A 24,166-nucleotide genomic window follows, 5' to 3' on the forward strand; every position below is an offset into this window, starting at 1 on the left:
GTGAGCCAGACCCCAGCATGGTCATGGTGCTTGACCGCTCTATGGAGACGGTCGTCTGGCGAGTGCTGCTCTGGGGCCAGGTGGAGCACGGGGCAGACGACTTAGAGCTGGGTCGCCGCCAGCATCTGGAGGCGCACTACACCTTGTGTGAGCATCTTGACCTTCTACCAGCAGAATAACCTGTGCCGAAACCTAAGTACATGCTCTTCTGGCTCATGCACCCCCAACCCCAAGAGAACAAGTCCGGCCTCAACAGCTCCGCGTTACCTGGAGCTGGTCTTTGCTTTCCCGCCAGGTAAGCTGGGGATTCCATTTCCTCAGGAAATGCCCTGAGGAACCAGCCTTGGCTCATGTGAGCAGGCAATGGGACGCTGGTGAGGACTCTTCACACCCTCACAAAGCAATCAGTGACACAAACATTCCTCACTTCCCCACCTCCCTTTACTTGCATAGTTGAGATTTTCCCAGACTCTGAGCGGGAGAGGGTGATATCCCTGCCATGGGACCCAGACCTGACCCCTGCAGCTCCCCCTTCTCTAGATCCTGGCAGAGGATGCACCAGAGAACATCTTTGCCAAGTGCTGCTCAGAGTCTGCAATGAGATGGAGGAGCTGGGGGTGGGCCTTGCCCCTCAACCAGAACCATGCAGGCTGTGGGAGGGGTGCGTGCCCTAGGAGGTGAGACCTCCAGCAAGTGGATCAATGACCCCCATGATTCCTGAGCAACAGCTTCCCACTCCTGGGTCCGTTTCCCTACCAGGCAAGTTGGCCAGGGGCCACCAAGGAACACGCCTGCTGGGGCAGGTACCTGGAACACTTGGGTGGGTGGGGGCGGAGGGTTATGAACAGCCCCCTCTAGAAGCCACAGCTGTTACTGGCTCCTGCTGGGGCTGTCAGCAGGCTGTTGAGCCCAGGACATGTGTGACAAAGCCTGAGTTTTTTTTTTAATGGGGTTTCACTATGTTGGTCAGGCTGGTCTTGAACTCCCGACCTCAGGTGATCCGCCCGCCTTGGCCTCCAAAGCGCTTGGATTACAGGTGTGAGCCAAAAGGCTGAGTTTTAACGGTGGCATTCAGCCACAACCTCAGATCCTGCAGCTGCACCAGTGGCCCCAAGATGCTCGCCCCTGGACCAAACAGCTCACGTCACCCCTGGTGCCGCTACCACCTGCCATTTGGTCCAGTCACCCAGCAAGCACTGGCATAGGCCTGGCTCCTACCTCAGGACTCTGAATCTCAACAGGCCAGAGGACCTCCTATAGCAACAGTGCGACCATGGGAACACCTGTCCCTGAGCGCTTTGCTCCCCAGATCCTGGAGTGGAAAGACAGTAGTGCCGGCTTCCCCTTCCCTTTCCCTTCCCACATCAGAAAAGGAACGTCTTGGGGGACCACAGCCCACTCTCCTTGGCTGAGACTTGCTCCTCTTCAACTTGTTTCCTCTCGCAAACACGACTGCGGGCAGCATCGTCTTTTTTTTTTTTTTTTTTTAAACAAAAAGCACTTTATTTAACAACAAAAACAAAAAAACAAAAAAAAAAAACGGGGGGGACAGCACATTGCGCCTGAAGAAAACTATTTTCTATTTGTTTTCTTTAAAAAAAAAACACAAAGTTTGTAATTTTCAATCACCATTATCAGGCTTTTTAAACAACATCTATAAAGAACAAACATCTGCTTCAAAACTACGGGGAGGGAGGGAGGGATCGGGGGGAGACAGACAGCACCCGCAGACGGGGAGGTTTTGTTATCATTTATTTGTGAAGTTAAAAACGAGCGATAAAAAGTAAAAACTGCCATACAATTTTTTTTGTTGTTCTCATTCTGTTTTCAGTTTCAATCTCCTCTCGAGCAGATGAAAAGACAACAGACCAGTCCTGGGAGGGAGCGGGCAGGGCCGAGGGAGCTGAGCCAGGGCAGGAGGAGAGGAGGGAGGAGAGAGGAGAGAGGAGAGAGGAGAGAGGAGAGAGGAGAGAGGAGAGGAGGGCGCTTGGCTGCTAGGGGAAGGGGTCCTGCAATAGAACACCTGGTCCAAGGAATGTTCCACCTCTAACTAAAAAAAAGAAATAGCAAGAGTGACTGTTTTTTTCCTTTTTAAAAGTTTATTTTAAAAACAAGAAGAGGGCCGAGGGTGGGAGAAAATGAATTGCTTTATCCTCAGAGAGGCAGGTTCAGGAAGGCTGGGGGGTGAAGAATAGAGACTTTTTAATATATATATATATAATTTTATAAGTTCTGTTTTGTTCTTTGTGTTTTTTAATTTTAAAGGTTTTTTTTGGCAGAGATTTAGATCTCGCTATCTTCTCTGGCTGGCTCAACATGAAGGATCCCAATTTTGAAAGAAAAGGCATGTGAAACACAGAATGGGCGAGAGAGTGAGGGACCGGCACGCCCCCAAGCCCCCCACCCCGCGTGCCGCGAGGGCTCCCCGATACTCCCCCTGGTAGCCATCGCTCTCTCGCCAAACAAAACAGAAGCCCCCAAACAGAACAAAATGGAAAAAAAAAATAAAGATTTTTCACAGATGAAGAAGTTCACATTCATTCGATTCATTGAGCCTGCGGAGAGGGAAGAGATAGGAATCGGTCACTACGGGGAGGGGAGGGTGGGAGACTAGGGGGCAGAAGAGAGGAGGGGCTGGAACACCAAGGGGGGGGGCCAGGAAGGCCCCTCCCAAACCTGCGCTGGCTCAGGCTGGAAGGACGTGCTTGTTAACTGTCTAGCCAGGTGCTGGCAGGACTCACTGAAGTCACGCTGCTCCCTGATGGAGAAGGAGGGACAGAGCAGGAAGAGAGGAGCGGGCCGAAGAGGGCGGAGGCGCTAGGGTTGGAGGGGAGCTGCCCTGTCTCCGGAGGGCAGCGGCTCCCGGCACAGCACAACAACATGAACAATCCAGAGATCACGGTGTCCCCACAACACCCCTGTGAGGTAGGTTGGAAGGTGGCAACGATCTTCACGCCCACTTCACAGACAAGCCCGGGACACAGGCAAGCACGAGCGCATGGGAGGCCTAGCCCGCTGGGGCAGGGGCCTGGGCCACTCCCCAAGTCCCCACCAGTCCCTGCCAGAGCTGGGCCGCCTGCAACAGTCACTTGGACACGGGAAAAAAGATCATGGATTTAAAAAAATAAAAGAACAAAAACCAAAAAAAGTGATGCAGAGAAGGGGAAAAAATAGACGTTTTCTTCCCAAGTGGCCAGATTGTGAGCGAGGTGGCGGCCGGGCCGGTGCCCACCGTCCGCGCTGTCTGCCTGCCCCCCAACTCCCCAGCAGTTCAGAAGTCCCGCCTGCGAGTCTCAGCGCTCCCCAGCATCACGACAGCGGCACACAGGAACAAGCAGCCGGCGCAGGGAGGCCTCTTCGTTTAACCTCTGGACCCAGCGAACGCTTCCCTGGCGGTGCGTGGGGACTCCCGGAGACCTCCGGCCACACGGCCCCCGCAGCAGGCATCAAGGGCACACCCCGCAGGGGAAGGGGTTTCCGGCGCTACCCACTAAGGCAGGATGGACGGTGGCCGGGGGTTGGAAGGAGAAAGGAGGAGGAGGAGGGTGGCAATTCCCACTTGCCTGCTGCTGTCCCTGCTGTGTGGGCGGTGGCTGGGGGCCGCCAGGACCTGGGGTCTGTCCGTAGTAAGCGGCCTGCTGTCTGTAATATTCCGCCCAGGCGGCACTGTAGTCTGGCTGGGAGCCTGGGGGAGCTCCTGGACCACCTCCGGTGGCCACTTGCGCTGTGGGTGGGCAGAGCCAGGTGAGAGGCTGTAGGTGAGGGCTGTCCCCACCTCTGTCCCCGCAGAGCAGCCACTCACCCTGCTTCTTGTAGTACTCCTCCCAGGCCTTTGTGTAGTCCTGCTGCGGGGGTGCTCCGGGCTGTTGGGGCTGCTGGCCTGTGGGGGCGACGAGACAGGTCAGAATCCACTACCCTGGCAGAGCTGGAGCCCCCCACCGCCCTGCAGACTCACCGATCTTTTTGTAATACTCTTCCCAGGCCTTAGTGTAGTCCGACTGGCCGGTGGGTGGGGGCTGAGGGGGCTCACCCTGAGCGGGTGGGGCCGCGGGGGCCGGCGCAGGGCCAGGGACGGGGCCTGGGGGCTGCTGGTAGTAGTGTGAGTAGTAGGCGGCCCATGCGGCATTGGGATCCGCGGCCGCTGCAGCTGCTTTGCCTGCAGAAGGGATACCCAGGTTAGACTCCGGCACAGAGCAGGGCCCACCCTCCCCACGTGGCCCATCACTTACTTGGGTCATGAGGAGCAGGTGGTTGCCACTGGGGGTAAGTATTGCCCCAGCCCTGGGGTGGGTACTGGTGAGGAGGGGGTCCCCCGGCACTGCAGGAGAGAAGGGATGTGTGAGCAGCAGTGCGGGGGTGGCTGAAGCCTGCCCACCTGGGGCAGGCATGTTTTTGAGTGGGCAGGGACCAGAGACCCAGACCACCAGGCTCAACAAGGTACCAGGGAAAGGCCTAGATGAGAAGCAACATGAAGGACGTGCAGTGTTAAGTGTCGGCTCGAGCACACAAAAAAAGCCCCCAAACTTCCAGGTACGCGGAGGGATGCTGAAAGGGGCGTGTGCTTTACCAGTTGACAGGAGAGAGCCTGCTGACGGTGTCCACAAGAACAGACTGGACGAGGCTCCCCCACCTGCACCTCTAGGGAAGTGGCACTTCTTGCCAGCTCAGTGATCCCCCAACACTAAGCCCAGGAGGCAGAGAGGGATACTCACTGCGGGGGAGCCCCGGGTGGCCCCTGGTTGAAGGGTCCAGGGTTGAAGGGCCCCATTGGGCCAGCAGGGCCTGGGCCCCCTGGGCCTGGTCCAACTGGGCAGAGAGGACCCTGGAGGGAAGGAGAGTGGCCAAGATGAGTGGGCTGGGATCCGGGCTGTGAGCCCAAGCCCCCAGAGCCCTCCCCAGCCCACCTCGATCTTCTCCTCGATAAGCTGCTTTGCATGGTCGATCTGCTGGGGCGAACCCCGGATGATAAACAACTTGAAGTTGGGGTCCCCGTTGGGTGGCAGCTGCCGGGAGATCTCCACGAAGGCTCCCGTCTGCTGGTTTATGGCTTTCACGTTCTCGCCACCTGGGTAAATGCAGAAGGTGAAGGTGGCCTGAGGTGGTAGTCCAGGGAAAAGGGGGCAAGGGACAGGGCACAGGGGGCCACACTCACCTCGGCCAATGACCAGACCACACTTGTGAGTGGGGATGGAGAAGGTCATCTCCCCACCAGGGGGGCCCCAGTTGCCTTGGCCTCTTCCTCGGCCTCGGCCTCCTGGGGGCATGCCTGGACCCCCTGGAGGACCTGGGGGACCACTCTGCAAGACAAGGGGACGATGAAGAGGATGAACCTTGGAAGCCGGGTCTGGCCATAGCACTGCCCTGGAGGCCCTGCCATCATCCCCGTCAGCACCCAGGGCCACCTACTCTGAGGCTCTGGAGGAGGTCGTTGATGATCCGGGCTGCGTGCTCGCACCTGTCTGGGGGCCCCATTATATGAGCAATCTTCTCGGGCCCTGTCCCATCGTCTGCAGCCAGCACCGAGAGAGCAGAGAGACAAGTTTAAAAGAGAGCACCCTCAGAGCCCTGCAACATCGCCTCTCCAGGGCAGACACCAAGCCGGCGTGAGATCTCAGACACGTAGCGCTGCTTCCAGCTTCCACCCATTCAGGAATTGATGGGGAGGTGGCCCATATTCCCAGAGAAGGAAACCCACGGCCAAGCCAGAGGGTGGCTCAGGCTTCTTCCAGCACCCAGCACCCCCAGCACTGAAAGATTTTACAGAACAATAAACCTGAAAACTAGAGAAGCCCTTCTACTCATGGCAGGCTGCTCAGAGACTGGCTGAGGGCTGGCAAGAGCCCAGAGCTGAGGTAGAGTGACCTGACCCAGACTGTGGGGTGCCTGGACTGTCTTGTAAGGATGGGCTCCAACATGGGGGGAGGAAGAGAAGCTATGACAGGGACATCCCCCCAGACTTGGAAAGCCCATGTCACCCTCTCATGTAGCCATCCCAGAAGAAAGGGATTGGGCATGTTCTGATAGCTGGACTAGGAGCAGCGAGGCGCTCTAAGGAGACCACCTGACTGACCACGGTGCCCAGCTTCCTCAGAGCCTGCCTCCCAAAGGGGGATGCTGCCTAGGGGAAGGGCGGGCCAGGCCCTGACCTTGCTTGAACTGTATCCGCACGCCAGCGTCATTCTGGATCTTTTTGATCATCTCTCCGCTCCGGCCAATGACCACGCCGACAGAATGCCTGGGCACCGGCACCTGGGGATGGTAGTGGCTGGGTCAGCTCAGCCTGCAGCTCTGCTGCCCTCTACTGTCCACTGGCCATGAGAAGCCACTCACCCCGGCCCCTCCCTCCATGAGGGTGGGGGGGTAAAGTCGGGGGCCCACACTCACATCGATGCCCCCGCCAATGCGAGATCCATACTCATTCCGGTCCCCAAAGCCGCCTTGGTCACGTTCCCGGAGGATGTCCATCACCATCTCACAGGCTTGCTGCAAACACAGGTGGCAGCCCCCACAGGCGAGCCCTCAGCTAGGGACCCACAAACCCTGGCTAAGCCCAGCACAGCACCCTACTGAGCTCTCCACCTGCCACTTTAATGTGTAGGCACTGCCAGCAGCCCCCTTTCCAGGTAAGAAAGCAGAAGGTCAGAGGTGAGGCCGCTGGTTCACACACACACACAGCTGGGAGACAGTTCAGGGCCGCCCTCCTAGCCAGCGCACTTGCAAGTCTCACCATGTTACAACCATGCATGTACCTCTCTGGCCGAATGCAGACCCCAGGCCACTGGGCCTGCCCACCAGCCCACCCTACTCTGGAACCCCACCACCATCGCAGAGCATGCTCACCTGCACTTTGTATGGATCCCCAATGATCCGGAGAGGTTTGTCCACATTTGTATTCTGAGATCCATCCTGAATTAAGATCATCTTCACTCCAGCACGTTCCTTTACAACCAAGGTTAACCATTAGTGCTGGGCTCTTCCAGGACTTCCTGGGCTGCTGTGGCGGTGGTGAGGCAGGGGAGGGGCATGTGGATGCAGAGGAAGCCGCCCAGCACTGCCCTCACCTGTAGCTGCTTAATGGTCTCCCCACCCTTGCCGATGACGAGGCCGGCCTTGCCCGCAGGGATCATGATCTCCTGCACGGTGCCGTTCTGGCCCCCATTGGCGTTGTCATGGAACTGTCCTGGGGGACCCCCACGACCCCGAGACACAATGTCGTCCAGCATCATCTTCGCTTTCCTGGGAAGGGGAAGAGCAGGTGCCACCAAGAGAGAAAGGTACTGGTCTGGTGGCCCACCCAGCTCAAAGGGAATGTGGTCCCAACTTGTGCAAGGATGACAAGGAAGAAGAGCCAGTTGCTGTGGATGCTTGGGCTCCAGGTTCCCCAGGTCTTAGACTGCCAGGGTATCAGCCTATTAACGTGGGTCTCTGGAGAACAGGCAGGAGTGGAGGACATGGTGTGCAAGTCACTCCCGACTTCCAATTCAAAAGGACAGAGCGGGCTTCCGCATACCCCCTGCATCACAATGAGAGCCCCGTGGGGACTTACTGGACAGATTCTGGGGCTCCTGTCAAGGACACACTGCGCTCGGGTAGGCCACCACTGTCTGGAAAGAGGAGACAGGGTCAGTGCCCTCCCTGGCCCACGGGCAGAGAAAGGCCTGCCTTGGACATCAAGAAACTTTCAGAACCACCAAGGGTCACTTCTGTCCCATTCAGCAGCCTGACAAATCAGTTTACTTCTTCTGAATACCTGGGAGGCTGCCTGATAGAAGGCCAAGGTCGGGAAGCTTAAAGCCCAGGAAGGGAGGCAGGACTTTTAGGGAAAAGGATGAGGTGGAGGGAGGGCAGGTTCTGTAAGGTCTAGGACCTGGCCACCCCCGCTACCAGTGATGACCACCAGAGCCTCTTCTACAGACAGCACGGATCACACACCCAAGTGAAGCCTCAGAACCCCCTGCTAAGCAGGCTTTTTGCAACTCAGGACCCTGAGAATCAAAAAGATAACTATATTGCCTGAGAGCAGATAGGCAGCCAGAACTGGGTTCTGGACCTGCACCTGGCTTCAGAGCAATGACTCTTTCCAACGCATCACCCTGCCTGGCGCAGTCTTGCTGGGTGCTCTCACGCAAGCGGCAGGGCAGTGGGCTCGGAGCTCGGTGTCTGAAACCAGGCCCCTGTGAGCAGCAAGGGGCCCCTGCCACCTCAGTCCGTCCCCACCCACTGAAAATAGTCACAGCTGAGCCCCGTGGGCAGTACTAGTGGAGTGAGATGCTGTGCTGAGCCTGGTCTGTAGTTAGGTACCAACAAGCGCCAGCTCACTTGCTCCACAGTCCCCGTGGAAATTAAGTAATTAAAGGGAAGTGCAAAGGGCCCAACCCTGGCCCCCATTCTGGCAGGAACCTGATGGTCTTATACCTGGAGAAATCTGTACTTTGCAGCCTGAATCCTGTTGGATTTTGTTAATTTGTTCACCTCCTCTGCCAATGACTGGGTGGATAAAAAAAAGAGAAAAGCAAAGCGTGATGAGGGAAGGGAGCCTGGGCCTGAGGAGACTTCATGGCGGGGGGCCCCTGGCCCCTCTGATGTTCAGGAGGGCAGCAGTCATCCCAGAGCTCCCATCCTCTGCCCAGAGGGGACGAAGGAGGGGCAAATGAGAACAGCACACAGGAGCCCTCTCAGACCAGGGCTTCTGCACTGTGGCAAGACCTCACAGGACACTGCCTCCTGGGGAAGAGTGGGCCTCCCAACCCAAAGTGACCCACACTCACTCAGGCCCACCATGCCGTCTGGGACCCTGTACTCTTCTGTCATTGAAGTCCTGTAAAGAAACACACCCAAGGTCAGTCCTCAAGTGGGAAGAGAAGACAAAAGCTCTGGGAGGGCTACACGAAGCCACAGCTGCCACAGGCCTAAGCAGAATCTGACCAGACAGGCCACAAATCCTCTTGAGACCTCAGTTACCGAATCTGTGCCCTGAGAGGCGGTCTGGGGCAGTGTGGCCCGTGGCCTGGTGCCTTTCCATCGCTGAGACACTTTCACAGCAAGCTGACAGTCACTCTATGCCTCTCATCTCTAAATAAGCTGGCCGTATGTCCTTTTCATCTTATTTTCCTAGTACTTTACGAAACTACTGGCCCATTAAAAAGAAAAGAAAAGAAAAGAAAAACTGGCTGGGCGTGGTAGCTCACACCTGTAATCCTAGCACTTTGGGAGGCCAAGGCGGGCAGATCACAAGGTCAAAAGATTACAACCATCCTGGCCAACATGGTGAAACCCTGTCTCTACTAAAATACAAAAGTTAGCTGGGCGTGGTGGTGTGTGCCTGTAGTCCCAGCTACTTGGGAGGCTGAGGCAGAAGAATTGCTTAAACCTGGGAGGCGGAGGTTGCAGTGAGCCGAGATTGCGCCACTGCACTCCAGCCTGACACCTGGCGACAGCAAAACTCCATCTCAAAAAAAGAAAAAAAACCTGATCCCTCACAATTGACCTGTGTCAGGTTCACCTCAGTCCATCTGGGGGGCAAAAAGGTGGCAAAGAGCCCTGAGCTCCACAGCACTGAGTGGGATGAGCACTTGCAGAAGATGCATGAGGGAGGGAAGCAAGGCCCTCCCAGCCTCTTCTAGGAAGAAGACATCTATGCTGCTCAGAGTCCCGACCCTGTCGGAGAAAGCCATAGGGTGCGGAGACCATACTGTCACCACAGTGACTGCCATGACCCTCTCCTCCCACAGCCCTACAGACAAGGGGTAAGAGAAGCGGAGGCAGCTCCTCTGCCTCATTACCGTCTAAGCACTTTCTGGTCAACTGTCAACAGGGGATAAAACCTGAGAGCTAAAGCACCCAGAAGAGCCCTCCCAAAGTCAGTAAGAAAGGCCAGTCTGCTGGCCAACAGATGAGAAAGCCGTGTGGGCTCCACCATGGCTTACCTTGGGGGAGGATGGATGGGTCCAAGTTGAGAACTGATTGCTGCAGAGAGAAAACCCAAAGCAAAGACTGACTTAGCTCCTCCTCAGATACCTGGCACTGCCTGCCCCAGGGGCAGAGGGGGCAGAGCTTGGCACCATGGTCCCAGCCTACTCCAGTGCCTGATGTGTGCTGTGGACCCCTCCCCACAAAAGCACAGAGTACATCTGCCTCTATTTCAGGGGTCCTAGGATCCCTCAAATGTATGGGCCCCAGAATGCAAGCACCAGGGGCTTCTGTAAAGAGCTGCCACCTCCTCAGTGCTTCTGTCTCCTGACTCCTGAAAAACCTCAAGCCCCTGAAGCCATGTCCGCCTGCAGACCCCCTGGACTTACAGTCTCCCTGAGAAGCCAGCTTCTTGCTCTCTGGTTGATCTGGGAAAGAGAAAGGATGGCAGATGCAGCACCCACCCACCCACGGCCGCCTCAAACCTGATGCTGGCGCCACATGTCCAAGGTAAATAGTCCCCTTCTACCCCGACCCTTAGAGTTGAGACAGGAGCCTAGGAGAGACCCGCCCCAGAGGGGAGCCAGACTCCACCAATGCTCAGAGTAAAAAAAACCTTCAAAACATGCAAACACCACCAGGCACCTGAGTCCTCCCACTTTAGGACAGGACTCGCCCCTGGCAGGGAGGGGTGTCCAGGTAACAGCAGAGTTGTTCAGGAGTTGATCACTGGCTACACCAGCTACTTGGGGTCACACTGCACACCCCAGGGCCTAACTTCCCATCAAGCCTCAGTAACTGCTCCAGGTTGCCCCAGCCTCCCAGAAGGGGAGGAATCATCTTGGGAACTTATAACTTCGACCCAGTCACAATCAATCTGCCCTTCTCTCTGCCACCTGATACCTCAGGATGGCAGAGAGAACAAAAAGAATTAACAAAGCCGGGACTGCTGAGGTTTTAAAAGACCAAACAGCAGCGACACCCACCCATTCTGAACCACACTCAAACAAAAGCACCTTTCTGCCCCCAGCCCTTCCTCCTAAACTAAAGGCAGCAGCAGGGAGTTACCTCCATCTTCCAACTGTCTCTTTTGGCCCCCAAAACCAAAATCAGGAGTGCTGTTATTCACTGTCGTGGCAGCATCGCCTCCAATTTTGGCAGCGATCTAGAATAAAGTAGTAAGCACAAAGTAGAATTACCACAAAAAACAACCCTTCATGGCGCCCAGCTCAACTTCGAAGAACATCTCCAACTTCTCAGAACATCTCCTGGTTACGAAAGCCCATCAAGTCCTGGTGTTTGGCCCTCCCATTCAGGGAAGACATCCTGAATTGTTGGTTAAGACATCCTAGGAGGAGTTTTGAACCCAGGCCTCAAGGTTCTCACCAGTTATCCGGGAATATCAAAATTCCCCTCTTCCCTTCTGCTGGGATTTGTGTCTTAATTGTGGCCAGCAGGCAGGGCACGGTGGCTCATGCTTATAATCCCAGCACTTTAGGAGGCTGAAGCGAGAGGATCATGAGGTCAGGAGTTAGAGACCAGCTTAGCCAACATGGTGAAACCCCGTCTCTACTAAAAATACAAAAAAAATCAGCTAGGCGTTGGTGGCTCATGCCTGTACTCCCAGCTACTTGGGAGGCTGAGGCAGGAGAACCGCCTGAACCCTGGAGGCAGAGAACCGAGATTGTGGCCATTGCACTCCAGCCTGGGCAACAGAGCAAGACTCCGTCTCAAAAAACCGAACAAACAAAAAATTGTGCCCAGCCCATAATCCACACAGACTTGGTCCTAGGGGCTAAAGGAACAGAGAGGCTCGGGTGCCAAGGAGGGTCCCCAGGTCATCACCAGGAGCTTTCAGACATTTCCTCCTGCCAGTGGCCCCAGCTCACGTAACCAGTTTTTCTTTTTTTTAGCTCAGTTCTCCTGGGATGCTGAAGAGTTCAACTTTCTCCTACCTCCTTCGCTCTCAAAATCTTTGTATCGACTTAGTGAAAAAATTTGAGGAAAGTGATCACTGCAAGGTATATGAAATCCTCATCTGACCAAAACAAGACTCTCTGGATGGCTGGGTGAGGTGGCTCATGCCTGTAATCCAATCCTAGCACTCTGGGAGGCCGAGGTGGGCAGATTACTTGGAAGTCAGGAGTTCGAGACCAGTCTGGCAGACACCTCGTGAAACCCCATCTCTACTAAAAATACAAAAATTAGCTGGGTGTGGTGGTGCACACTTAAAATCCCAGCTACTTGGGAGGCTGAGGCAAGAGGATCACTTCAACCCAAGAGGCAGAGGCTGTGGTGAACTCAGATTGCACTACTGCACCCCAGCCTGGGTGACAAGAGATTCCGTCTCAAAAATCAAAACAAAACACCCAAAACAAGACTCTTTGGGATACAAGTTACATCTCAGACGTGTGAAGACCTCAATCCAGCAAACTTAAAATCAGAGTCTGGGTTAAAGAATCACCCTTTCCACCAGTCTCCACAGAAAAATCTATGCTGCCCTTGAGCCAAAGCCCATGGGATGCCCACAGGGGGCCTTTCCCCACCAACTGACAGCAACAGCTCCCTCCGTTCAAGCTGCCCCAGAATCAAGACAGTTCCCTGGGCAACCAGACCAAATGCACGTTAGAACCCACCCAACTCCAAGGGTGAGGAAGTCAGAGACTACAGAGGACCAGAACACGGGCGTTCACCTAACGGGACCTCCCACCTTGGGAGGAGCCAGTCTCCAGCCCCAGAGGCACTGGGTCAGCCCTGGAGCCCGTCTGTTTCCCGAAAGGCGGCAAAGTCCTCCCATTCTACCGACCCCCACCCCTCCAGGCCGTGGAGAGGCTGCAAATGGAGTTGGAGAGGTCAGTCCTAGAAGCATGTCACACTTCCTTGTTGTCATCACGCCTCAAGACACGGTGGTGGGAGACCCTCCCCTCTTTCCCCCAAAGACAGACCACGCTTTCAACCCACGAAACCATCCAAAAGCCAGTCCCAATGCTCATCTACTCCATTTCGCCCAAGTGCTCAGCCCTAGACAGGTCCCCCATCCACTTTCCCGACTCAAGAGAAAGGACTGTCCCTCCCACCCCCACAATGTCCCTTCCTCCTAGGGAGGGGACAGAAATGGATCGAGCTGGGGACACACACCTGCCCTTTGACCTGATATGGAGGAGAGGATAAAGACCCTCCGCCCGGTAAGGTGGACTCCTGCCTTCAGGCGTGTCCTAAGACGGGGGGGGGGGGTGTGGGGGGATGAGGGAGTCCCAAAAGTGCGTCCCCAAGCTCCGGGGCGCCTGCACATCCAGGACGGCTCCTGGTGACCCCCAGTGCGCCCCTACCTCCTGCAGGGGGGTCACCCGCAGGGAGCCCACTCGAGGAACCGCGGGAGGGCCAAGCCCCAGTCTACCGCCCACGTGACCCCGAGACGGCCCCGGCCCCTCCCGCGACCCCGCGCGCGCGCGCACACGTGACCCCCGCCCCCTCCCCCGCCCGTGCGCGAGCGCGAGCGCGCCCCTCAGGCCCTCGGCCTCCTCACCTGGCGGGCCCGCTGCACCGCGTCGGCGAACGCGTCCTTGCGGATTCCCGGGCCGCCTCCGCCCGGCGGCTGAGAGGGGCCCCCGGCCGACCCCCCGCCCGGGCCGCCGCCGCCGGGGCCGCCGCCGCCCCGGTCCCCCGCGCCTGGCGGGCCCGGCGGAGGGCCTCCCCCGGCGCCCCCGGCTCCCCCGCCCCCGCCGGCGGGCGGCGGCGGCCCGGGCGGGGGTCCTCCCGTGCTGTAGTCCGACATGGCGCGGCGGGGCCGGGCCTGGCGCGGAGGCTGAAGCTGAGGAGGCGGCGGCGGCGGCGGCGGCTCAACGCGGGAACAAGGCCTCGCTCCACACGGCCGCGGAGCACTCTGGGAACCCAGCCGCTGGGAAGACGACGAGGGGGGAGAGGGTCGCCCCCTCCCGCCGCCGGCGTGACGGACAGCTCCTGCGGGCCAGTGGGAGGCAGCTGCCGTACCCTGGACACCAATCGCGGGCTCTGAAGGAGGTGGCCAATCGGAGTGCAATGAGGGGCAGTGGGCGGGAGGCTCAGGATGACCGACAGCTCTCAGAGGCAATAGCTGCGAGTAGCCGGTGCTGGGCGGGCAAATGACGGGGATCTGCGAAGGCAGGAGGCCCAATGAAGCGCGAGTTCCAGATTCGCGGGGCGGCTTCAGAACTAGATTGACGGTTCCGAAGAGTCACGTGGACTGAAAGGTAGGGCCTAGTGAAAGACTCCTTTGGACTGGCTGGGTGGGCGTTCGGTTTGATAGTCGTGGGCGCAAGCCAATGAATGCACGTGAGGGGCGGTGCTTGTAAAGATGGGTAGTCAACTTAATCCAATCCCTGATGAGTTCTGGGTGATGAGGTTGGCTTTGGACTTTAATTGCTTCCCTTGTTAACCAGAATCCTTTTCTATCCCTGACTTCTAACCCAATGGCTGAGCGACATGGGTGGGTATTCGGAACTGACACTGGTCTGGACAAATGGGAATGAAGGAAATCAAGGCGCCCAGTTTTGGTGGGAGCCAGTGGAAGCGCCGCTGCATTGGGGCGGAGTCAGCCACTAGACTGCGAGAGGGGATTAGCGGGAGCTGGAGTGAATGGCAGCCGACGTGGGCGGTGGCGACCGGCTGCCCGAATTCGGGCCTGACGTCTGGGTTAGCTCCCCTGGAGCCTGGCTGGGTAGGCCTGGCACGTGGCCTGCTTGAAGCCTTGGAGATCGAGAGCTTCCGGAGATGCGGAGACCGGAGAGCAGGAAACCCGGGATCCCCTGTGCTCTCTTCTCTCTCGACCTCCACCCATCTAGTTTCCAGCTCTTGCAGGAAGGGCCAGCACAGTGGCTCACGCCTGTAATCCCAGCCTTTTGGGAGGCCAAGGCGGGCGAATCACGAGGTCAGGAGTTCGAGACCAACCTGGCCAACATGGTGAAACCACGTCTCTACTAAAAATACATAAAATAAGCTGGGCATGGTGGCGGGCGCCTGTAATCCAGCTACTCAGGAGGCTGAGGTTGCAGTGAGCCGAGATTGTGCCACTGCAGTCCAGCCCAGGCAACAGTGTGAGACTCTATATAAAAAAAAAAATTATCTTGCAGGACTCAAGGAACCAGCCCCCATCTGAGTCCACAACAACCTGGATCGAGGCATCACAGCTCCTCACTTCACACCCCTTACTCCCTTCGCATAAGGCCCTGGGATCCAAGGCTCAAGCTCCTATCCTAGGTCCTATCTCCTCTCCTGGACACAAATTCCCATTCAGGACCCAGAGTCCCAAGGTCCCCAGCTCCCTTGCCGGATCCAGGGATCTCATGCACCCATTTCCACTCCTAGGCCCAGGTATCCAGACACGTTCAGCCAAAACCATCTCTTTATTCCTGGTTGTCTGCCATGTTCACCATTCCGCCCTGGAGCCAGGTCGACCCACAAGGACCCAGACTGGAGCCGAAGTTTCTTGTCTCAGGCTACATCCTGGGGAGGGAGCCTCAGGAATCTTCTGACCCAGCAACTCCCCCGGCAACCCGGAGCCTGCTTTTGCCACCAAAAACTGCTCCAGGGCCTGAGCCTTGAGGCCTTGAGGGCTCTTTGGGACCAGGGGTCATCAGGTCCGCCTATCCCATTTCAGCCTAGGCTGTCGTCCAGCTCACAGCCCTATACGCCCAGGGTTTTCTTCATAGCGTTGTACACCACATAGCTGATGCCACCTGCTGGTAACATCTTCAGTAGCGTGGGGGTCATGCCTCGGCACAGCCCTAGCCAGCCCTGCTGGGCCAGGATCTGCTGGAAGACTGCACGCATGGTGGGGTTCGAGCCCTCCACGGTGTCTGCAGGGACACAGGCAAGATCAGGACTAGACCAGTGATGACCCAGCCTCCTAGGAGTCTGGAATGTTTTGGGCAGTTGCTGAAGCCATGGGTAGGGGCCCTGCGGTCAGTAGGAAAGGAGTTTTGAAGAGTCTTAGAAGAAATTGGTTCATTTTTAGTTTACATTTTTTTTTTTGAGATGGAGTTTCGCTGTTGTCACTTAGACTGGAGTGTAATGGCATGATCTCGGCTCACCGCAACCTCTGCCTCCTGGGTTCAAGCAATTCTGCCTCAGCCTCCCACGAGTAGCTGGGACTACAGGCGTGCACCACCATGCCCAACTAATTTTTGTAATTTTAGTAGTGACAGGGTTTCACCTTGTTGACCAGGATGGTCTGGATCTCTTGACCTCGTGATCCACTCACCTTGCCCTCCCAAAGTGTTGGGATTACAGGCATGAGCCACCACGCCCCAGCTAATTTTTAAAAATTCATTATTATTTGCAGAGACAGGGTCTCTATCTGTTGCCCAGCCTGGGAACATCTTAGAAAACATCACAGCTTATTTTAGGAGGGAACATCTGAAATCTGCTGGAGATTTTGGGAATGTGCTCAGGGGCACTATGAAGACATCTTCAAGATCAGGGTGGTGGTTGGGCTTGGTGGCTTTCGGAGGCTAAGGGGGATGGATCACTTAACGATCATGAGTTCGAGACCAGCCAGGCTAATGTTATGAACTCCCATCTCTACTAAAATTCCAAAAATCAGCTGGGTATGGTGGCATGCACCTGTAGTCCCAGCTACTCGGGAGGCTGAGGCAGGAAAATTGCTTGAACCCAGAAGGCAGAGGTTGCAGTGAGCCGAGATCGTACCACTGCATTCCAGGCTGGGTGATGGGAGTGAGACTCTGTCTCAAAAAAACAAAAAAATCAGGGTGGTGGCCAGGCGCGGTGGCTCACGTGTGTAATCCCAGCATTTTGGGAGGCCGAGGCGGGTGGATCACGAGGTCAAGAGATCGAGACCATCCTGGTCAACGAGGTGAAACCCCGTCTCTACTAAAAATACAAAAATTAGCTGGGCTTGGTGGTGCGCGCCTGTAGTCCCAGCTACTTGGGAGGCTGAGGCAAGAGAATTGCTTGAACCCAGGAGGCAGAGGTTGTGGTGAGCCGAGATCGCGCCATTTCACTCCAGCCTGGGTAACAAGAGCGAAACTCCGTCTTGTTAAAAAACAAAACAAAACAACCCATTGCCATTTCCCTTATAATCCTGGGAACTCCCAAAATCCGGCCAGGGGCAGTGGCTCATGCCTGTAATCCCAGCACTTTGGAGGAGGGCGGATCACCTGAGGTCAGGAGTCTGAAACCAGCCTGACCAACATGGTGAAATCCCGTCTCTACTAAAAATACAAAGATTAGCCAGGGATAGTGGCATGTGCCTTGTAATCCCAGCTACTTTGGAGGCTGAGGTAGGAGAATCGCTTGAACTTGGGAGGCTGAGTTTTCAGTGAGCCCAGATCGTGCCACTCCACTCCAGCCTGGGCAACAAGAGCAAAACTTCATTTCAATAAATAAATAAATAAATAGGCGAACACCCTATTTGGCCTTAGCCCACCTGCATCCAGGTGAATAAAATAAATAAATAAAAATGATCTGGGCTAATTTGTAAAAATACAAAAATTAGGTATTTGGGAGGCTGAAGCAGGAGATCGCTTGAACCCAGGAGGCAGAGGTTGTGGTGAACTGAGATCCCATCCCTGGGCGACACAGTGAGATTCCACCTCAAAAAAAAAAAAATTAAAAAAAAAAAAGGCCGGGTGTGGTGCCTTAAGCCTGTAATACCAGCACTTTAGGAGGCCAAGGTGGGTGGATCACCAGAGGTGGGGAGTTTGAGACCAGTGTGAACAAGGTGGTGAAATCCCGTCTCTACTAAAAATACAAAATTAGCTGGGTATGGTGGCGCATGCCTATAATCCCAGCTATTCCGGAGGCTGAGGCAGGAGAACTGCTTGAACCCGGGAGGCAGAGATTTCAGTGAGCCGAGATTGTGCCACTGCACTCCAGCCTGGGCAACAAAGTGAGACTCTGTCTAAAAAAAAAAAAAAAAAAATCAAATCTGACTGCCTCAAATGGACTCAATCCACCAATCTCAAAACAGGTCCTTCATCCACCACTCTTCTCTTCAAAGTGTCCCCACACTAGCCCTGCACACATTCCCCAAATCTCTTAGGTTTCAGGTGTTTCCACCCAAATAAGCCATCGAAGGTGGGCCGGGATCAGACAGGCAGGGTGCGGGACTCGGTTTTGGAGGATGAGAAATTGAGACCACCCGGGCGGGGCGGTGTGGGGTGGGAAAGGGGCATGCGGCAGTGGCGGCTGCGGGGGTGGGGACGCCGGCTGACCTTGGGCCTGCATCCTGGTGCGCACCAGAGTCAGTAGGTAGCTGGCCATCTGGCCACAGGTCGTGGACAGTGTCACAGATGACAGACTGACCAGGCTGCTGGGGTCCCCCATATACCTGCCTGACTTCAGCCAGAAGCACTGGAGCATCTGCAAGAGAAGGGGGCCAGGAGAAAGTTCACCAGGAGCCTGGGCTCTGGTGGTCCCCACCAGCCCCTCTGCAAGGAACCATACCTCATAGACGGCCAGGTCCGTGCAGGCGTAGGGGATGATGCCGAGCATATTAGGCAGGTAGCCGCGGTAAAGGGTGCAGGTGCCCTCCTGCTCCAAGATCTGCCTGGCACAGTCCAGTAGCCTCTTGTACTGGCCTGTCCGACGCAAGGTCAGTCACGTCTTCAGCACCTAAGAATGGTGGGGAACAAGGCAGCTCCTTTGATTAAATCCTGTCAGTGACCCTCAGGGGTGGCCGTTGTCCCCACCCTACAAACAAGGAACATGAGGCTCAGGAAGACAGAGCTGGGTTTCAGACCCAGATCTGTCAGATTCTCTGGGATGCTCTCTGAATTTCGAGTTCTGAAGCACAAATGCTGGCAAAGGCCAAGAGAGTGAGGGAAGAAGCCTCACGTCTGTCATCCCAGACCTTTGGGAGGCTGAGGTGGGCAAAACTTTATGGCAAAAAGATCAAAGATTAGGGGGAAAAGAAAGGGAGTGAATAGGTAGAGAACAGGGGCTCCTTAGGGCAGTGAAAGGGTGAAGGGGAGGAGGGAGAGGAGGCAGAAAAGAGGAGGAGGGAGAAAGGGGTAGGGAGAGGAGAGAAAGGTGAAGGGGAGGAGGGAGAAGAGAAGAAAGAGGAGAGGATGAGGAGGGGAGATGGAAAGGGGAGGAGGAGGAAGAGATGAAGGGGAGGGGGGAAAGGAGGGAGAAAGGAGGAGGGGGAGGGAGAGGTAGGAGAAAAGAGAGGAGGAGGGGGAAGGACGGGGGGAGGAGGGAGAAAGGAGGGGAGGAGGCAGAAAGGAGGAAGGGAGGAGGAGAGGAGCAGGAGGAGGAAGAACAGGTGAAGGGGGAGGAGGAAGGAGGAAGGAGATGAGAGGAGGAGAAGGGGGAAAAGATGAGGGGAGGAGGAGGGAGAAAGGAGGAGGGGAGGAGGCCGGGAGGAAGGAGGAGGCAGAAGTAGCCCCAGCACCTGGATAACTAATTTCCACGGTGTTTGCTGACCTGTGGGCCAGATGTCATCTTACCTCCATGGGGTTGATGAGGGTCTGGGAGATGGCCACAGCCAAGGAGCTGGCGAGGAGACGCTCCTGGAAGGGCGGAGACTCTTGTAGTCCACAGAAGTAGTTTTTGCACTGGGACAGGAGAGAGGAGGGTGAGAGAGAAGCCGGGCACCCTCCCACACAAAACCCATGCAGGAAGGAGGCCTGGGCTCTGGAGGGTGAACGTGCGTCTTGAACACGGGCTTGGACTTTGGGGGGTACAGGAGGGGTTTGGGCTTGAGCTGGGGGAAGCAGACCCCTCGCTCCCCACCTGCCCAGATACGGAGAACTTGATGGCATACTCAGGAGCAATCTTGAGCACGTTGATGCCGTTGCCCCGCCACAGGGAGTGAAGGCCCCCTCCTGGACCACGCTCTGTAGCCCCCCCCAGCAGGTTGGTGAAGTTGGTCTTGGAGTAGGGGGTGGGGGGAGGACCCTGGATGAGCCCCTGCTTGCCTCTGTCTTTGTCCCCATCCCCCCCCAAAGCGCAGTTCCACCTGCACCTCCCCAGCCACCCAACCCCAACCCATCCCCGTCCATCCCTGTTCCTTCAGCTCCTTCCCTGGCCAGTTCTTGAATTGCACACAACACAGACTCAAAGCCAGTAACAACCCACATTCCTGTATCTTCCCTCCTCTTCATCTTCTCTCCAGCCCCCTCCCTCCCTTCCTTTCTCTTTCTTTCCTCCCCTCCTTTCTTCCTGCCTTTCTGCCTTCCTGCCTTCCCTCCCTCCCTCTTTTTTCTTCCTTTCCTTTCTTTCCCTTTCCTTTCCCTCTGTTTCTCTCTTTCTCGCTCTGTCACCCTGGCTAGAGTGCAGTGGCGGAATCTCGGCTCACTGCAACCTCCAGCTCCCAGGTTCAAGTGATTCTGCTGCCTCAGCCAGCCAACCAGCTGAGACAGCAGCTGTGAGATATCCCGCTTGGGATGGCTCCAGCCCTACTTTTTTTTATTTTTATTTTTAAATTGAGACGGAGTCTTACTGTGTTGCCCAGGCTGGAGTGCAGCGGTGTGATCTCGGCTCACTGCAACCTCTACTTCCCAGGTTCAAGCAATTCTCCTGCCTCAGCCTCCTGAGTAGCTGGGATTACAAGCGCCTGCTACCACACCCACTAATTTTTGTATTTTTAGTAGAGACAGGGTTTCACCATGTTGGCCAGACTGGTCTCAAACTCCTGACCTCAGGTCATCTGCCTGCCTTGGCCTCCCAAAGTGCTGGGATTACAGGCATGAGCCACTGCATCCAGGCCCTACCTTGTCTAAACTCATCCAAAGACTCCCACGCTCCATTCCCTGACCTCCCACCCACTCCTAGGCCCAGCGTTGTTCCCTGTCCCTGGTAAGTTGTCCCAACCTCTTCTCCAACTCGACTCCAACTGTGTCCACACTAGCTCCATCACCACCCACAACATCAATCTCAGCCAGTCAAGAAGAACCCCAACTCCAGCCAGCACTCCCATCCTGAACTCCATCCACGCCAACTCTATCTGTCCCCACCCCATGTCCTCCCCAGTGGCTCCAGCCCTGGGTCCCATCCTCCTCCCACCCCATGCACCTGCATGTACACCTTGACTCTGTCCAGAGGGGCTGTGCCTGTGCGAGACACCGCCCCGGCCATAGCTCCTGAGAGCAGAAACTTCCACAGGGCCCCCTTGTTATCCATTTCCAGGATTTCCATGGGGACCATCAGCTGCTCTCCTGTGTCCAGCACCTGCAGGGCAGACCCAGCCCTTCCTCATCCTCTGCCAGGCAGGGTACCTTCCCCAGACACACCTCTAGGATGCCCTCCTGGTGAAAGACCCATCCTGTTCCCCCAACTCTGCTTCTTTATTTTTTTTTTTTTTTGAGATAGAGTCTCACTGTGTCCCCCAGGCTGGAGTGCGGTGGTGCGATCTTGGCTCACTGCAGCCTCCGACTCCCGGGTTCAAGTGATTCTTGTGTCTCAGCTTCCCAAGTAGGGACTATTTCCAAAGCTTGTTCTTATACTGAGTAATAAATGACATCTCTACCAAAGGAACTGATATCATGTAGACTCTCTTTTCCTTTTTTTTTTTTTTTTGAGACAGAATTTTGCTCGTCACCCAGGCTGGAGTGCGATGGTGTGATCTCGGCCCACTGCAACCCCTACCACCCGGTTCAAGCAATTCTCTACCTCAGCCTCTGGAGTAGCTGGGATTACAGGCATTACAGGCTCCTGCCACCATGCCTGGCTAATTTTTTTTTTTTTTTTTTTAAGTAGAGACAGGGTTTCACCATCTTGGTCAGACTGATCTTGAACTCCTGACCTCATGATCTGCCTGCCTCGGCCTTCCAAAGTGCTGGGATTACAGGCGTGAGCCACTGTGCCCAGCCTAATTTTTGTATTTTTAGTAGTGATGGGGTTTCTCCATGTTGGACAGGCTGGTCTTGAACTCCTGACCTCAGGTGATCTGCCCGCCTCAGCCTCCCAAAGTGCTGGGATTACAGGTGTGAACCACCGCACCCTGCCTTCCCGCCTCGCCTTGCTTCAAGGTAGAATTCTAGGTCTGCTGGCAGGGGAGTGGGCCCCCTCGAGGGTGTGGGTAACCTGGCCTCGCATTGCAGGGCCGACCAGAGGCGCTGGGACACCTGTGTTTCCAAAACTCACCTGCTGTGACAGGAGATGTTCAAGACTGTTGTCATACATGTGCCCAAACACGTACCCACACACGTGTGTACAGCCAGGCTTCCAGGAGCGGGGTGGGGGCGGAGGTGGGGGCGGAGGAGGGGGTTTGGTGAGTAAGGTCGTGACCTTCCTAAACAGTGCCTGGATCCTTGAGCAAGGGTTCTCAGGTTCCCCAGGCGGAGCGCCCATGGAGGAAGTGAGGACACTGGGCTTCAAATCCCTGAGAGGCGTTTGCTGGTCCAGCTACCATGCGGGAGTGTTTAGTGGGAGGGTGGTTGCCTGGGGGACCTAGGGAACGATGAAGTCACAGATGCCCCTGTGACCTCGCTGGGTGTGACCGGCCCTGCCATGGACCCTTTCCTCCCAAATGTCCACCTCCTGATCCCCAAACCAATGAATATGTGATTGTTATACATTGAATTGTGGGCCGGTTGCGCTGTCTCACGGTAATCCCAGCACTTTGGGAGCCCGAGGCAGACGGGTCATCTGAGGTCAGGAGTTTGAGACCAGCCTGGGCAGCAACATAGTGAAACCCCGTCTCTACTAAGAATACAAAAGTTAGCCAGGCATGGTGGTGCATGCCTGTAATCCCAGCTACTCCGGAGGCTGAGGCAAGAGAATCGCTTGAACCTGGGAAGTGGAGGTTGTGGTGAGCCGAGATTTTGCTTTGCACTCCAGCCTGGACAATAAGAGCAAAACTCTGTCTTAAAAAGAAAAAAAAAAAAAAAGAATAAGTTGAATTGTGTTCTGCCAAAATTATTATTATTATTTATTAATGAATGGACAATAATAAATTTGAGATAAATTATTTATTTATTATTATTTTTAAAGGCGGGGTTTCACCATGTTGGTCAGGCTGGTCTTGAACTCCCGACCTCAGGTGATCTACCCGCCTTGGCCTCCAAAGTGCCTGGATTACAGGCGTGAGCCATCATGCCCAGTCTTAAATTATATATATATATTTATTTTTTGAGACGGAGTTTCGCTCCTGTTACCCAGGCTGGAGTGCAATGGCGCGATCTCGGCTCACCGCAACCTCCGCCTCCTGGGTTCAGGCAATTCTCCTGCCTCAGCCTCCTGAGTAGCTGGGATTACAGGCACACGCCACCATGCCCAGCTAATTTTTGTATTTTTAGTAGAGACGGGGTTTCACCATGTTGACCAGGATGGTCTTCATCTCTTGACCTCGTGATCCACCTGCCTCAGCCTCCCAAAGTGCTGGGATTACAGGCTTGAGCCACCGCGCCCGGCCAAATTATATTTTTTAATGGGCTCCTATAATCCCAGCTACTCTAGAGGCTGAGGCAGAATTACTTGAACCCGGGAGGCGAAGGGTGCAGTGAGCCAAGATTGCCCCGTTGCACTCCAACCTGGGTGACAGAGCAAGACTCCGTCTCCAAAAAAGAGAAAAAGACAAACCAGAGCACTTTCTGTCTCTGTTCTCTGTCAGCCTTGGGAAGATGCAGCCTGGGCTGACTTACATTTGTTACATGGCAAACGGGATTTAAGTTTGCAGACACAATTAAGATTGTTAGGCCAGACAAGGTGGCTCACGCCTGTAATCCCAGCACTTTGGGAGGCCGAGGTGGACGGATCACCTGAGATCAGGAGTTTGAGACCAGCCTGACCAACATGGTAAGACCCTGTGTCTACTAAAAATAACAAAAATTAGCTGGGTGTGGTGGCGCGTGCCCGTAATCCCAGCTACTCAGGAGGCTGAGGCAGGAGGATCACTTGAGTCCAGGGGTTCCAGGTCAGTCTGAGCAGCAAAGCGAGAAATTTTTCTACAAAAAATTAAAAAAATTAGCCGGCTGTGGTCATGTGTGCCTGTAGTCCCAGCTACTTGGGAGCCTGAAGGGGGAGGGTCTCTTGAGCACAGGAATTAAGGGAAGCAGTGAGCTGTGATTGTGCCACTCCACTCCAACCTTGGTGATACAGCAAGACCCGGTCTCTTAAAAAAAAAAAAATCAAAAGTAGGCCAGGCGTGGCGGCTCACGCCTGTAATCCCAGCACTTTGGGAGGCCAAGGTGGGCAGATCACAAAGTCAGGAATCCAAGAACAGCCTGACCAATATGGTGGAACCCTGTCTCTACTAAAAATATGAAAATTAGCTGGGCATGGTGGCGTGTGTCTGTAGTCCCAGCTACTTGGGAGG

At 55.6% G+C, this 24,166-nt stretch overlaps 2 protein-coding genes across 4 annotated transcripts; both read right to left on the reverse strand.

Moving 5' to 3' along the window:
• Positions 1-1,737: 1,737 nt before the first annotated feature.
• On the reverse strand, positions 1,738-13,794 carry KHSRP (KH-type splicing regulatory protein). Of its 3 annotated transcripts, XM_035286686.3 has the most exons (20): positions 13,436-13,794; positions 10,978-11,074; positions 10,299-10,337; positions 9,927-9,966; positions 8,769-8,818; positions 8,416-8,487; positions 7,547-7,604; positions 7,062-7,236; positions 6,841-6,939; positions 6,385-6,483; positions 6,147-6,249; positions 5,407-5,507; positions 5,153-5,297; positions 4,905-5,065; positions 4,713-4,822; positions 4,230-4,318; positions 3,956-4,156; positions 3,803-3,880; positions 3,564-3,724; positions 1,738-2,555 (listed from the first exon to the last, which is right to left on the reverse strand). In XM_035286686.3, exons 1-20 carry the CDS (start codon positions 13,682-13,684, stop codon positions 2,547-2,549), a joined length of 2,136 nt encoding a protein of 711 aa, XP_035142577.1. In that variant the 5' UTR covers positions 13,685-13,794; the 3' UTR covers positions 1,738-2,546. The 3 variants fall into 3 exon arrangements, with proteins under 3 accessions (XP_035142577.1, XP_035142576.1, XP_035142575.1); XM_035286685.3 differs by having other exon boundaries at positions 1,738-3,724; positions 4,031-4,156; XM_035286684.3 differs by having other exon boundaries at positions 1,738-3,724.
• A 1,477-nt stretch (positions 13,795-15,271) lies between these two features.
• On the reverse strand, positions 15,272-22,273 carry SLC25A41 (solute carrier family 25 member 41). Its single transcript, XM_003735456.5, is given in 7 exon segments — positions 15,272-15,743; positions 18,120-18,267; positions 18,352-18,519; positions 19,356-19,463; positions 19,642-19,806; positions 20,914-21,078; positions 21,994-22,273. Coding segments are annotated over 7 exon segments (1,134 nt in total). The 5' UTR covers positions 22,201-22,273; the 3' UTR covers positions 15,272-15,570.
• Positions 22,274-24,166: the final 1,893 nt, after the last annotated feature.

Source organism: Callithrix jacchus, chromosome 22 (assembly GCF_049354715.1).
Source record: "Callithrix jacchus isolate 240 chromosome 22, calJac240_pri, whole genome shotgun sequence".
Lineage (NCBI taxonomy): Eukaryota > Metazoa > Chordata > Mammalia > Primates > Cebidae > Callithrix > Callithrix jacchus.

Excerpts from the sequence above, each read along its gene's own strand:
- KHSRP (XM_035286684.3), bottom strand. The coding sequence starts at position 13,684 with ATGTCGGACTACAGCACGGGAGGACCCCCGCCCGGGCCGCCGCCGCCC. Across the intron at positions 6,484-6,840 it reads GGGATCCATACAAAGTGCAG|CAAGCCTGTGAGATGGTGAT; the intron begins GTGAGCATGCTC and ends CTGTGTTTGCAG. Across the intron at positions 5,508-6,146 it reads GCGGATACAGTTCAAGCAAG|ACGATGGGACAGGGCCCGAG; the intron begins GTCAGGGCCTGG and ends TGCTGGCTGCAG.